The sequence below is a fragment of the Xyrauchen texanus genome, chromosome 36, assembly GCF_025860055.1.
Source record: "Xyrauchen texanus isolate HMW12.3.18 chromosome 36, RBS_HiC_50CHRs, whole genome shotgun sequence".
Lineage (NCBI taxonomy): Eukaryota > Metazoa > Chordata > Actinopteri > Cypriniformes > Catostomidae > Xyrauchen > Xyrauchen texanus.
The window spans coordinates 22,977,766-22,992,611 of record NC_068311.1 but is presented as its reverse complement, the minus strand read 5'-3'; the positions used below and the strand labels follow the sequence as shown (position 1 = coordinate 22,992,611).

At 37.3% G+C, this 14,846-nt stretch overlaps 1 protein-coding gene across 1 annotated transcript in view; it reads left to right on the top strand.

Moving 5' to 3' along the window:
* The window catches only part of LOC127629980 (S-adenosyl-L-methionine-dependent tRNA 4-demethylwyosine synthase TYW1), a 99,688-nt gene that overhangs the window by 33,035 nt on the left and 51,807 nt on the right, over positions 1-14,846 (top strand). The window contains exons 9-11 of the mRNA XM_052107330.1: positions 4,812-4,864; positions 5,002-5,120; positions 9,975-10,084. Coding sequence (XP_051963290.1) covers positions 4,812-4,864; positions 5,002-5,120; positions 9,975-10,084 — 282 coding nt within the window. The remainder of the gene's footprint in view (positions 1-4,811; positions 4,865-5,001; positions 5,121-9,974; positions 10,085-14,846) is intronic.

Sequence of the window (14,846 nt, the reverse complement as noted above, 5' to 3'; positions counted from 1 at the left end):
GGGGGCTCCTTATAGTCCCTAAAAGCAAAGTTGCCCCCAAAGTAAAAATTCAGTCATTATTTACTAACCCTCATGATGTTTCAAACCTATATACTGTTATATTTTTAGTGTAACAAAACGCTAAAACGAGTAAAACATTTTGAAAATCGTTATGGAGCTCTTGCCATACAACGACATTTACATAACGTTCATAGTGACCAGGGGATATCAGGATCCAAAAAGGATTAAAAAAAGAACATGCATAAAAGTCATACGAAAGTTGGCCATGCAACTCGTGTGCTATTTTCCAAGTCTTCTTAATTTTCGATAGATTTGTGTGAGGAACCAACTGAAATTTTAAACGGTATTAACTGATTGTCTTCATCTTTGCTGAAGCTTTTGTCTAGTCCACATCTTGATTCAAAAAGTTGTGCGCCTACAGCATTGGTTTCTGTGTGTATATTATGCAAATGTGATACACCATTTTTTTAAGTCTGGACACAAATGTGGGCTAGATGCGAGCTGTTAGCAAGAAGCAAAGAGGGCAACATTATCAGTGAATAACGACTTACCTTTTGGTCGGTTCCTCACACAAAGCTCTTGTATGGCTTCAGAAGACTTGGAAAACTGTGCAAACGGGGTATGGACTGCTTTTTAGACACTTTAAATGCTTTTTTAACGGTTGATGTATGGAAAAGTTGAAAATTTCTTCTGCTTTCTATGGAAAACATAACATCATGCTGGTTTGGAGTGCATGAGGGTGTGTAAATGATGACATGAGTTTCATTTTTATGGTAACTATTCCTTTAAGGCAGGGCTCTCAAACTGAGTATCTGGAGGGCCACAGTCCAGCAGAGTTTAGCTCCAACCCTAATAAAACACCTAAAGCAGCTAATCAAGGTCTTCAGGAGTGTTTGAAGATTACAAGGAGGCATTTTGGAGCAAGGCTGGAACTAAACTCTGCAGGGCTGCGGCCCTCAAGGCACTGAGTTTGACACCCCTGCTTTAAGGGTTCAAATTAACGGAGTGCTGAGTGACACTGAAGGTTTTAAGGAGAGATTTGAATCTCCATTTATATGGTGTTTAGCGATGATGTGAACTCCATCGGCCCTTTCAGCACAAAGTGATGCCTTATATACTGCCGCTTTATTAAGCTTCTGAAGTGATGGTTGCCCTAGTGATGGCCCTTATGTGTGGATTAAAGCCTAAATTGAGTCAGATTCCCCAGAGGATGCAGTGCAGTTGTGGGAGAAAGGGGCTGTGGACTTAGAAATGGGCAGACTTGAAGTGCTTAATGGGAAACGCTTTCATGGTTAGACTTAAACACAAAGGCCTTACAGCCTGGTTAGATGAATTATAGAGCTTTATAATTCATCTAACCAGGCTTATAGAGAGTAAAAATTTCCCCCTTTTCTCACGCTATATGTTAAATTGTAATTTTTACAGTCGTTTTAGGGTTTATTGACATTACATCACCATGGCAACGAAGTTGTAATATTGGCTTTAAATTGATTGAACCTGGAATAATTCTTTAAGGAAACAGACCTGGGTGATTTTCACAAAATCTGTAAAGAAAATGTCCTGGTGCTGTTTTTATGCCAAAATCGAAGGAAGCAAATAAGAAATTATGTTTTGCATATACAGTGGGTACGGAAAGTATTCAGACCCTTTGTTCAGTATTTAGTAGAAGCACCCTTTTGATCTAATACAGCCATGAGTCTTTTTGGGAAAGATGCAACAAGTTTTTCACATCTGGATTTGGGTATCCTCTGCCATTCCTCCTTGCAGATCCTCTCCAGTTCTGTCAGGTTGGATGGTAAACGTTGGTGGACAGCCATTTTCAGGTCTCTCCAGAGATGCTCAATTGGGTTTAAGTCAGGGCTCTGGCTGGGCCATTCAAGAACAGTCACGGAGTTGTTGTGAAGCCACTCCTTCGTTATTTTAGCGGTGTGCTTAGGGTCATTGTCTTGTTGGAAGGTGAACCTTCGGCCCAGTCTGAGGTCCAGAGCACTCTGGAGAAGGTTTTCATCCAGGATATCCCTGTACTTGGCCGCATTCATCTTTCCCTCGAATTGCAACCAGTCGTCCTGTCCCTGCAGCTGAAAAACACCCCCACAGCATGATGCTGCCACCACCATGCTTCACTGTTGAGACTGTATTGGACAGGTGATGAGCAGTTCCTGGTTTTCTCTACACATACCGCTTAGAATTAAGGCCAAAAAGTTCTATCTTGGACTCATCAGACCAGAGAATCTTATTTATCACCATCTTGGAGTCCTTCAGGTGTTTTTTAGCAAACTCCATGCAGGCTTTCATGTGTCTTGCACTGAGAAGAGGCTTCCGTCGGGCCACTCTGCCATAAAGCCCCGACTGGTGGATGGCTGCAGTGATGGTTGACTTACTACAACTTTCTCCCATCTCCCGACTGCATCTCTGGAGCTCAGCCACAGTGATCTTTGGGTTCTTCTTTACCTCTCTCACCAAGGCTCTTCTCCCCCGATAGCTCAGTTTGGCCGGACGGCCAGCTCTAGGAAGGGTTCTGGTCGTCCCAAACGCCTTCCATTTAAGGATTATGGAGGCCACTGTGCTCTTATGAACCTTAAGGGCAGCAGAAATTTTTTGTAACCTTGTCCAGATCTGTGCCTTGCCACAATTCTGTCTCTGAGCTCTTCAGGCAGTTCCTTTGACCTCATAATTCTCATTTGCTCTGATATGCACTGTGAGCTGTAAGGTCTTATATAGACAGGTGTGTGGCTTTCCTAATCAAGTCCAATCAGTATAATCAAACACAGCTGGACTCAATTGAAGGTGTAGAACCATCTCAAGGATGATCAGAAGAAATGGACAGCACCTGAGTTAAATATATGAGTGTCACAGCAAAGGGTCTGAATACTTAGGACCATGTGATATTTCAGTTTTTCTTTTTTAATAAATGTGCAAAAATGTCAACAATTCTGTGTTTTTCTGTCAATATGGGGTGCTGTGTGTACAATAATGAGGAAAAAAAATGAACTTAAACGATTTTAGCAAATGGCTGCAATATAACAAAGAGTGAAAAATTTAAGGGGGTCTGAATACTTTCCGTACCCACTGTACCCTACCATTCAAAAGTTTTGAAACACTTGACTGAAATATTTCTCATGATCGTAAAAACCTTTTGATTTGAAGATATATGCTTAAATGTTTGAAATGATTTTTGTAGACAAAAATATAATTGTGCCACCATATTAATTTATCTCATTATAAAACTAATATTGCATAAAAAAAAAACCTGAAGTTCAAAAAACGTTGAAATGGATGACTTGGACCGAATAATAAAGAAAAGCAGCCAATAAGTGTCCAACATAGATGGGAACTCCTTCAATACTGTTTAAAAAGCATCCTAGGGTGATTGGATGCCAGGAGTACATTTCTGCAAATTCTAGGTGGCTACTTTGAATATGCCAAAATATAACATAGTTTTGATTTATTTAAAAAACAAAGTTGTCGTAACATAATTCCCATAGTTTCATTTCTTTTATTCCATAGTGTTTTATTTAGTTAGTTATCCTGTTTTTATGGCCACGTAAGATTTTCTTTTGAACATTTTGACATTATTTTCATGACAGTTTTGTTAATTTTACCCTCCAATTCTCATGACCGCAGAAAAAAGATGTTCATTGATGTTCTCATTACTGCAACGTGAATTTTTTTTTAATTTATCATTATTGAAATGTTTTTTAAATGAATACTTCATAGTATTTAAGTATTTCAATGTTATAAAATTATTGTACAACAGCATCTTTTTTACTTTAATACTGTACTTTAGTAATAAGAATTATGAGCCTTCACAATGGAAGAAGTAAAAGTAAAACATCCGGATATGTAACAGTAATGCCAATTGGGGATAAATGTGCTTAAAGGAATAGTTCACCCAAAAAGAAATGCCATCCGAGATGTCTATGACTTTCTTGCAATTGATTAGGGTTTAAATATGACCAGGACATTTTCTTGACAGGTTTCATGATAATCACCCTCCTTCACCTTCCTTCTGGCATATAACATGCATATGTATTAATGAAAAGTTTTCTCTGCTTAATTTTTAATAATGTTTTGGGTGGACTGGCGATGGAGGTTTGTGTTCAAGGTATATCGTTTCCCTTTTTAATGCATATAGTCTAGGACTGAAAATGGTGGTGATGGCTTAAAATATATGTTCTGTTTGAGTTGACATCAGAGGAGTTTTCTGAGGAAGTTTGTAAGAGAAAACAGAGTATAAATCCCAGCAATGAGAGGCTGCCAAAAGGCTGTGCAAAAATTATGACTGAGTCATAATCCTTTCATCTAATGGGACAGTTTCATATCAGTTTAACACAGTGATTAATTTCTGTTAAAATTAGACCTACCATATTAGTATTATTACCCTATGATCCAGAGCTCATCAAAATGCATCAAACATTAAAATACAAGTTAGCTTGCAGTGAGGATAAACGTGCAACTTTTTTTGCGGCAAATTATTGGCTGCAGAGGGTAAAATTCAATCCGATAATCTGGTACTGTGGTTGGTTTGCCAGTTGATGTCCAATGTAAGATCTGGGTCCTGAAGCTAAACCAGTTGTAAACAATGGGCCTAGAGCAGTCATTCTTAGGATTTGTATTTATTTAGATTATTTTAATAAAAAGTATTTAAAAAATATTGAGTCATCTTGCGCCCTCTTGGAAGTTTGCTGCAGCCCGAAGACAGGTTGAGATGCTGTTTTGTTGTCGTGGAACAGTGAACTCTCTTAGGAAAATTGCTAATCCCTTCATAACCACCTTGTCTTTGTCTTTTCTGTTTTCTTTGTGGTCTGTAGGGTACAAACTGATAGGAAGTCATTCTGGTGTAAAACTTTGCCGCTGGACAAAGGTAGGTCCTTTCCTCCAATTGATTTTTTTGTCAGGGCTGTTTAGCAACCACAGTGTTATTTATTTTTTATTTTTATTCCAGAAACAGCAGAGTTTTTCTTAGAATCAATGTAACAAATGTTGCTCCTCTTTTGTTAGTCGATGCTGAGAGGAAGAGGAGGTTGCTATAAGCACACTTTCTACGGGATTGAATCACACCGTTGTATGGAGACCACGCCAAGCCTGGCTTGTGCCAACAAGTGTGTTTTCTGCTGGAGGTAAGAGCAAGTTGTATAATTAATTTTAAAAATCCTTTTTAATCCATTGTATGAAGTGTGAATTTTAATAGGACTTTCTAAGTTAAGCACAATGGTTCATTCACACAGGCATCTTTTTAATAGTTTTTATACATACACCGATCAGCCACAACATTAAAACCGTCTGACTAACATTGTGTAGTTCCCCTTGTGCCACTAAAACTGCATCAACCCGCATCAAAATAGCATTCTGAGATTTTATTCTTCTCACCACAATTGTACAGAGTGGTTACTGTAGACTTTTTCAGTTCCAACCAGTCTGGCCATTCTCATTTGACCTTTCTCATTTCCATCCACAGAACTGCTGCTCACTGGATGTTTTTTGTTTTTTTCACCATTCTGAGTAAATTCTAGAAACTGTTGTGTGTGAAAATCCCAGGAGATCAACAGTTACAGAAATACTCAAACCAGCCCGTCTGGCACCAACAAACATGCCACGGTCCAAATTGCTGAGATCACATTTTTTCACCATTCTGATGGTTGATGTGAAAATTTTCGGAAGCTCCTGACCCGTATCGGAATGATTTTATGCACTGCCATGCTGCCACATGATTGGCTGATTAGATAAACGCATGATTGATTATTGGTGCCTGATGGGCTGGTTTGAGTATTTCTGTAACTTCTAAACTCTCAGATATCAGCACTTTACAATTGTGGTGAGAAGAATATAATCTCAGTATGCTTTTCTGAGATGCGGGTTGGTGCTGTTTTGGCGGCACAAGGGGGGATCTACTCAATATTAGGCATGTGGTTTTAATGTTGTGGCTGATCGGTGTATTTAAACATGTGTAAGAGGGACTTCTTTGAACGTTGCGTCGTGTCTCACTGTTTTTTCAGCTGTTAGAAACACTCACATTCCTGTAGCTCAGCTGTTATTGCATGGTGCAAACAGCACCAAGGTCATGCGTTCGATTCCTAGGGAATGCATGTACTAAAAAAAGCATAGCTTGAATGCCCTGTAAGTTGCTTTGGTTAACAGCATCTGCTAAATGCACGTGTCTTATTGAATGTAACTTTTCCAAGTTGAACTGCTCACAAGCAGGACATGATTTAATCTAGAGTCCACCAATGCCCTCCAATCATATTTTTCAAAAATCTATTCAAAAATTAATGCGATGCCAGAGCAAACAGCTCTGATGTACATCTGAATGAACTGGAAGTGTAGTGGTAGATGCAGCAATGCTGATTCATAGTGACACTTGTGAAAAGAGTGTAGCATTCAATGTTCCTGCTGTTGGAAATTTAGGTTTTTGTGGCCAAAAAATAAAAAGGGCTGTCGGTGAGAATCAGCACAACTCTTTTGAAGACTGGATCTGGGATGAGTTCCACCACAAGTGATTCTCAGGCTACGTCCACATTAATCTGGATACATTTGAAAACGGAGTTTTCATTTCTGAAATGCTCTCCTTCCACACTGCTATTTTCAAGCGTATTCCAAATGTTTCTTATACACACTGACACGTACGAAAACTCTTAACATCCACTTTCTGCACATGTGAAAACAATTGGCGTTCCATGTACGGTCTGAAAGGCGAATGTCCTCGTGTTTCCCAGTCCTCGTAAACTTCCCATCACCTTTGAAGGAATGCAAGTGAAGGTTGCACAAAGTAACATTGATCTTTAACAACACTATCAATGTAAATAGCAGGCAGAACAATGCCACTACAACATGGGTCGTCATCTTGATTGTTTTGGGTTGAGTGGATCACATGGCTGCTTCACATGACAACAAATACGACACAGTTTTCAGATATTTCCTGTCCACACTAAAAGATGAAGATGGCATATTCAAATGTATTCTTTTGAGAGAGCGTTTTGCAAAAGCTAAATTTTCGCTGTCAAAACGTGAAATGGAAGGCCAAAACGTAGAGAAAAAGTTATCAAATCAAAATGTATTTGTGTAAACATGGCCTAGTCGCCTTTATGATATGATATAGTCCCGCACGGCGGAAAAGCAATGAATGACTGAAATGGACCAGACTGAGAATGCCTGTATGTGACACACAGGCCCTATTTACAAATTGAATTAACATGCGTTTTCAGTGACCGGATCGATGTTTGTGCACTTGACCACTTTAAATGCCAGGTGTAAATGCACCCAAGATGCATTGTGCTCGGATTGCAATCATGATCACTTTTTTTCTGTTTATTCTGGCATTGCAATGTGAAGAATACTACAGACACTGCATGAACAATATCCCGTGAATTATTCTATTGAAATGCACTTGGAAAATCTTGTTTCTCTCCTAAAATCCCCACTTAATCTCTTCTCTCTCCTCTTTTATAATCACGCTCGCGCAACAAACACGTGAAACCAGGAGTCACTTGTGCGTTTTATATGAGAACCGAAATTGAACTTTGGCCGGCAAAAATTTTTAAATGAAAGGAAAAAAACCTGACTTTAAAATTATCCATCAATGGTTTTATTATTTCCCCCCAAAATTGGGATTTTCAGTTACCACAGCCTATGATGTAATATGTAAGTAGCGTTTTCCATTTTGGACTGTTTTTCAACGCTAGAACTTCCCACCAGGTTCTGATGATCCCGAAACAGGCCTAATTGAACAGGACTTTCTTAATACTAATTGTTCGAGTAGTCATTTAGGTAGTAACCCATTGAAAAGACGATTTCGAAAATATGTAGTTTTGCACATTCATAGACATGGGCATTCTGTGAGAGCCTTCAATGCACAAAATCAAACTCCTGTGTCTGGAGTTTGTGTATAAGTCTGAAAAGTAGTTAATGACAGGCTAAGGGACATTATGACGAAGAATGGTTGTCTTGAGACTGACAGTGAGCTCTATTTTCATGCCGTTGTGTAAGAGAGCGGTGCATTGGATCTAGTTGTGAGCATCGTGGGTAGAGTTTTGTATCGCGCCAGTGTGACTCCTAGCGTTCCTATAATTGAGTTTTTCATCCGTTTCATTGCCACCCGCTGCGCATATCCTCAAGTGCCTCATAGTAGTTAATGACATAATGCAAATAAATGTACTTAAGAAATGCAAAAATAGATTAGTTCTCTGCTTTGAGGGAATTATTGAACTTCACGTAAGGGGGCTAATTTGGTTAAAAGTGTCATTCACAGAGTCTGAAGTGTCCTCGTTGTGTAGATGGGCTGGATATTTCAGGCCTTATTGCTTTTTCTCTGTCTTAAAAACAGAGTAAAGACATTAGAGGAAAAGCTTTAAATCAACTTCTCTAATCTCAAACATTTGGCCCAGAAGCTCATTTTCACTCCATACTGTAGGCAAGGAATTGCTATACTCTAGGTATATTATTGTGTTGCACATCATAATTTTTTGTGGGTTTTTATATACTACAAAGTATTTATAGACCGATATATCAGCAATTCAGAATAATAGGCTGATATTTGTCCAGATTTTAGATTATCGGCACGGGCCCTAAACCATGACTGATTAACTGAAGCGGTAGTTTCCGCTTTCCTCTTGTGTCAGTTTCAAAATCTACCAGCAGCCTTGCCAATGAATATTGCAGATTTATTTGTAACACATTACATTTAAAATTCTTGTAATCAGATTACAGTTACTGACTTTCAATTTAGGTAATTACTACATTACTTGGGTCACACATATTTCTGAAATTACATTATTCAGAAAATCAGACCGCTCATGGCACCATTGACCAATCAGAATGGAGTATTCCAGAGATGAGTGTAATAAACAGTGTTCTTGTACTGGTTCACCACTTTATGCCCAATGTCCTGAAGCAAAACCAGTTCAGAACCACTGATGTAAATTTTACTTAATTTTGATCCAATAACATTTGTACTATGAACATTAAACATAACTCAAATCATGCAGCTTTTTAAGGAGAGGTGTGCTTTTACGTATCAAAGATATCAGATTTATGATTTTGCCTGGCAGACAATAAAATGTGAGAAAGAAAATCATAGATTTACATTGACTAGAATTAGGGGTGTACATTTTCATAATAAATATAAATATTTTATGTGAAATAATAGCATGCTGCGTAAACACTGTACATAACATACCGCTTCTCTGGTTATGGTGAGGTAAATGTACCATCTTCACCTGTGCATATTCTTCTGTAATGTGGAGAAGACGTGACATGCAGTGCACAAGCGCCCTCTAGCAGCAGATGTCTGTATAGACAGCCTTTATAATGTCTGCTGGCATGATTACTGAACACATTTGTCCTGAAATGAATTAATCGCCTATCAATAAGCTTAAGCTATTAACGACAATCGATTGTAGATGAATCAATAACATCCCTAACCAGAATACCAAAGAGACTAAGGGCTGGGCCTTTTGACTTGGGCCAGTAAACACACATATACTGTATATATGTATATATACCCTAATACATTGTCTTCAGTCTTGAGACTTTCTTAAACATTCTCCATAATGCATACTTTGAAAAGCGAAGACATTAGGTAACTGGAACTCAAAATGTATCAAAATAAATTGGATTATTGTGGTTGTGGCATAAATCTCAGCAACTTGTTTTTTTTTTTTTACCTCATCGTAATAGGAATAGGCTCTTCTACTGGTAATTTTAAGACATTATTGGTTAAACAAGCGACATAGTGTCAAATTCAGCACATCTACTGTTGTGTTTTATAGCAGGGGAGTGGAAGTAAAGCCACATTGCCTGGCATTTATGCCCTTTTCTGTGATGTGAGAGCTGTTCTGTGAGGGTCAACGGGCGCTAATTTGCGGGGCAGTGGGTGTACAGGTGCTCCTTTCTAGGGAATGAGGCAGCAATCCAGGGCTTGTGATGCTGTGATGGTACTGTGCTGACAGGGGCTGTCTTCTCTTATTGTCTCTGTACAGACACCACACAAATCCAGTGGGCACGGAGTGGCGCTGGAAAATGGACCCAGCTGAGAAGATCCTGCAGGAGGCTGTAGAGAACCACAGGAACATGATCAGGCAGTTCAGGGGTAAGGGCTCTCCAAAGCATCGCTGTCTGATTAACCTTTCTTTCTGCTTTCAAACAAAAAGCATGGAATTGGAGTCATTTAATGCTAGTTCTATATCTACCATTTAACCAAAATCCCTTTAAGGCAAGTTAATTTACTCTGTTACCATCTTGGTAACATCTCCGGGCATCTGTATACTATTAAGGCAGACAAGTACAGCTCCTATCTACTTCTGTGAGCACAAAGAGACCACACAATGATATATGAAGGACATGAAACTAGCACAGAGTAGGATATTGATTTCCAGGTTTATTACACATTTAGCGCTCATTACACCCAAATATTTGACTGCAGAATGCCACAGCCAATCAGAATCAAGTTTTTCTGTCAAATATATATTTACTGGTGTATGTGTGTGTATGTGTGTATGTGTGTGTATATATATATATATATATATATATATATATATATATATATATATATATATATATATATATATATATATATATATACACTATATATACACATATGTATGTATATGTACACACACAGTAAGTGTACATACACCTTAGCCAAATAAATAAAATAAAATGACAATTTCTGACATTTAATCATAGAAAACATTCCCTGTCTTACTACTTTATTTTAAGCATGTGAAATGTCAGAGTAATAGTAGAGAGAAATATTTCTTTCAGCTTTTATTTCTTTCATCACATACCGAGTGAGTCAGACGTTTACATACAATTTGTTAGTATTTGGTAGCATTGCCTTTAAATTGATTAACTTGGGTAAAACATTTTGGGTAGCCTTCCACAAGCTTCTCACAATTCGTTTTTCCTTAGAGGCAAAAGTCCAGTAGGATCATATGAAAAAAATATTGTGGGGTACAACACAAATTGGACAATTCTACAATTGTTAGACCAATTTCTACAACTAATATTGTCCGACACATTGGTGGTGTATATTTAGCTGTCACTACGGTTTGCAGAAGGCAATAACAGGACAGGCTCTGACAGGCTCTTAAGTGCTGTTCTACTGGGTCTAATTTATTAATTTGCACACTGTCACTTTCCTCGCCTTTGCTGCATCAGATCAGTGGTGGATCCATCAGCAATCAGCAGCATTAAGGAGGCGAGTTTTACGATTTGAATTAGTTTGACAGGCAGAGATCAGAGGAACTGTGCATCATGCTGTGACTACATTTGCTGAAGGACAGCAACAGTTCAGAGTTTTAATTTGCATCATTCCCGTTTGACCATACAGAGCTGTGAGGTGACACACACAATACAGTTTTTTTTATGAAAATAATTAAATGCTTTTCAAGATGCATGGATGTCGTATTTAAATGTCAAAATGTGTACACAGATCTATTAATTTATTTTGGTGTCTTCAATGTTTCCTCTTAAATCTGCTTCTCAGACTTCACTAAACAGTGAAAGTAATATGCACATTCCATAAATTTTTTTCAGTGTACAATATTCTTTATAGCCATTAAAAGATCGTCACTGCTTTGCAATTATTTGAATATCACCTATTATTATGATAGCAATTTTGTAGATAAACTCATCCCTAAAAGGCACGAGTCTTTAAAAGGCTTTAAAAGGCTTTAGCTCAAAGCTTGTAGGTTAAAACCCCTCAAAGTATGATAAATGAACCATCACCATTGTGCACTTGAATAAGGCACTTAGGTTGCTCCATCTGGACTGTTCCTGTATAAATAAAGTGTACTTAAAATCATTTGAATTAAAGAATCAGTTAAATGACTAAATAGTAAATTAGTGGAATGGATGATGCTGCTTTTATCAAGCAAAATGTTATGGCTGTGTTTTGCTTTCAAATTCTTTGTTATTTAGGTCAGTAATGGCTGAAAATTATGTTTCCCATTTTCAGATCTATTTTTTGCAATACCATATCAATACTCTGTCATAAAAACAAATCTTAATGCCAGCAAATCTTCTTTATGTGTCTTTAGATCATCAGGTGACGTAATGGGTTGTGAATTCAGTGCCTTAGTCCAATTTAAAGAGAGAGTTCACCCAAAAATGATATTCTGTCATTACTAACTCACCCCATCATATCGTTTCAAACCCGTATACCTTTCTTCTGTGGAACACAGAATTTGAACATCAAGGCCACTCTTATGCATATAATGAAACTTAATGAAAGTCATTAGTGGTGTGAATCTTCACTGGCCTCACGGTTCGATTAGATTATTAATCAAAGGGTAGAGATTTTATTACAAAATTATTCTCGCTACATCATGATGCATATTGTGCTCCAATTAGTTTTTTATCAGTACACATACTTGTTATTAAATAGTATTAAATGATTAATACTTGCCTGCCTCTATAACCACAACTAACAGTTGCTGGTCCAGGATGGCTACATGAGATATCTGCTTCTGTGAAAGTGCAGATGTCAGCTTCTCCTTTCCACACCACAGGAGATAGTGAAGTGACACAAACAGTGGGATTTCTACTTAAGAAATCAATCAAGCATCTCATATGCAAACTGTTCCAGTTAGCGAAAGACCGGCAATTAGCAACTGCCAAAGAAACAGAGAGCGCAAGAAGAGAGAAAGGCATTGGGAAGCAGGAGACAAAAAATTATTAGAAAATAAAAACATCATCCACGTCTCCCGAACCGTTGTCTTATCATTATTTTCAGCAGTTTTTTCTTTTTCTGTGCAAATCAGTGCAATAACGTGCACAAGGCTGTCTTTCATGGTGTTTGTTCACGTTTTATCACAAATAAAATCTCCTGTTGATATGTGCTTGAGTTTGTGAATGAATTTCAGGATCGTGGTTTCAGTCGGGGATGATAGTCGTGTGGTTGATACATCCAGTCTGCGATCAGTTCTGTAGTGCGTACTTGGTTTTAGTACATGCGCGTCTGAACATTTAATTTTAAGCATCTCACTCTGTCTCTGGCACGCACATAAATGCCACTGTGCTGTTGCAGTAGAAATTGAATTTGTTTTGGAGAAAGAATCGTGATTCATCTGGGAATCTATTTTTTCCTCCCATCTTTAATAGTCATTCACTTTCATTATATGGAACAGAGCGGCCTGGATATTCTCAAAAATTCACCTTTTGTGTTCCAAGGAAGAAAATCTTATGGATTTAGAGTTAATAAAGACAGAACTTCTTTTTTGTTTAACTACCTTTTTAACGTGCATCTCAATACTTTGTTGGATATCTGTATCTATCTTGCATTTATAGCAAGCGATATGACTTCTTCTGGACTGACCAGATGGTTTTTGAAGGAAGGGATTCATGGACCTTAAGGGGGAACTTAATCCTCTGTGCTCTTTCTCAGCATTTTAAGCAGTTCCCCATCACTGGTGTTGTTTTACCATACCGCATTCATCTCAGAACACTCCATAATACAGGGGGATTTGAAGGCCTTTTGATGTGTTTTTTTCTCTGTTTGCAGTAGTCTGAAAAATTAATCAGAGATGTCTAGTGATCTGCAGCTAACAGAGCGGGTTTGCTGATATTATCTGCTCACACAAACCCAAAGTGAATTTAAAGGCAATGTTTTTTTGATCAAGAAATAAGGTTTCTGCTTTTCGAAACTCAAGACATCTGTCATTTTTTATTCATCTAATCTAGTTTCTGTAAAGTTCTCAAACTTTTATATTTTCTAAAATGAGCATTGCTCATGGCCTGTGGTTGTAGAATATGTATATATATATTATTATAATTATTATTTTTTTTATTATTATTTGATCTATTTATTACATTTCCCCCAGCAAGGGTTGAACATCAGGTTGTCTAGTTACATGCACATACATAATATGTAATATATTAGTTCATTTATATTCATATACTGTACGTAATTGAGTGCTTTGAATTAATAAATAAAAACATAAATGGAGAGAAAAATGTAATCACCAAATTATGAATAAATCAATTAATCAAATATAAATAATTAATATCACGGCTGTTCTGTTTGTCTTTGGACAGTAAATATAAATTAATATATACAGTATATGTCAATTCAGCCCATGTACAGTCGTGTTGTTTCCATATATAATTTTATTCTGTAGTTTTAAGTAATTTCAATACAATTTTTAATGGTCTTCATATCCAAACATATTTGAAACAGAAACAGATTCACAAATGGGGAACAAAATGTATCTAATGACCTTAAAAATAATTTAAAGGGTTTTCTTTAAAGGATAGTTCACCCAAAAATGACAATTTTCTCATAATTTACTCACCCTCATGCCATCCCAGATGTGTATGACTTCTTTCTGCTGAACAAAAACAAAGATTTATCTCCTCTCTGTTGGTCCATTCAATTCAAGTGAATGGTGACCAAAGTTTTGAAGCTTCAAAAAGCACATAAACACAGCATAAAAGTAATCCATAAGGATCCAGAGGTTAAACCTATACCTTTTGAAGAGATTTGATGGGTATGGGTGAGAAAATTTTTAATATTTTAAGCTATTTTTTAATCCCCCTGCCCAATAGGTGGTGATATGCACAGAGAAAATGAATCGCCAAAAGCAAACAAAGAAAGTGAAAGTGGAGATTTATAATAAAAGAAGGACTTAAATATTGATCTCTTTCTGTTTCCACTCCTTTCATATCACTTCTAAACACAAATTTAACCACTGGAGTCATAATTACTTTTATGCTGCCTTTGTTTTCTTTTTGGAGCTTTAAAGTCCTGGTCACCATTCACTTGCATTGTATGAACCTACACAGCTGAAATATTCTTCTAAAAGTCTTTGTGTTCAGCAGTCTTCAGCAGAAGAAAGTCACTCACATTTGGG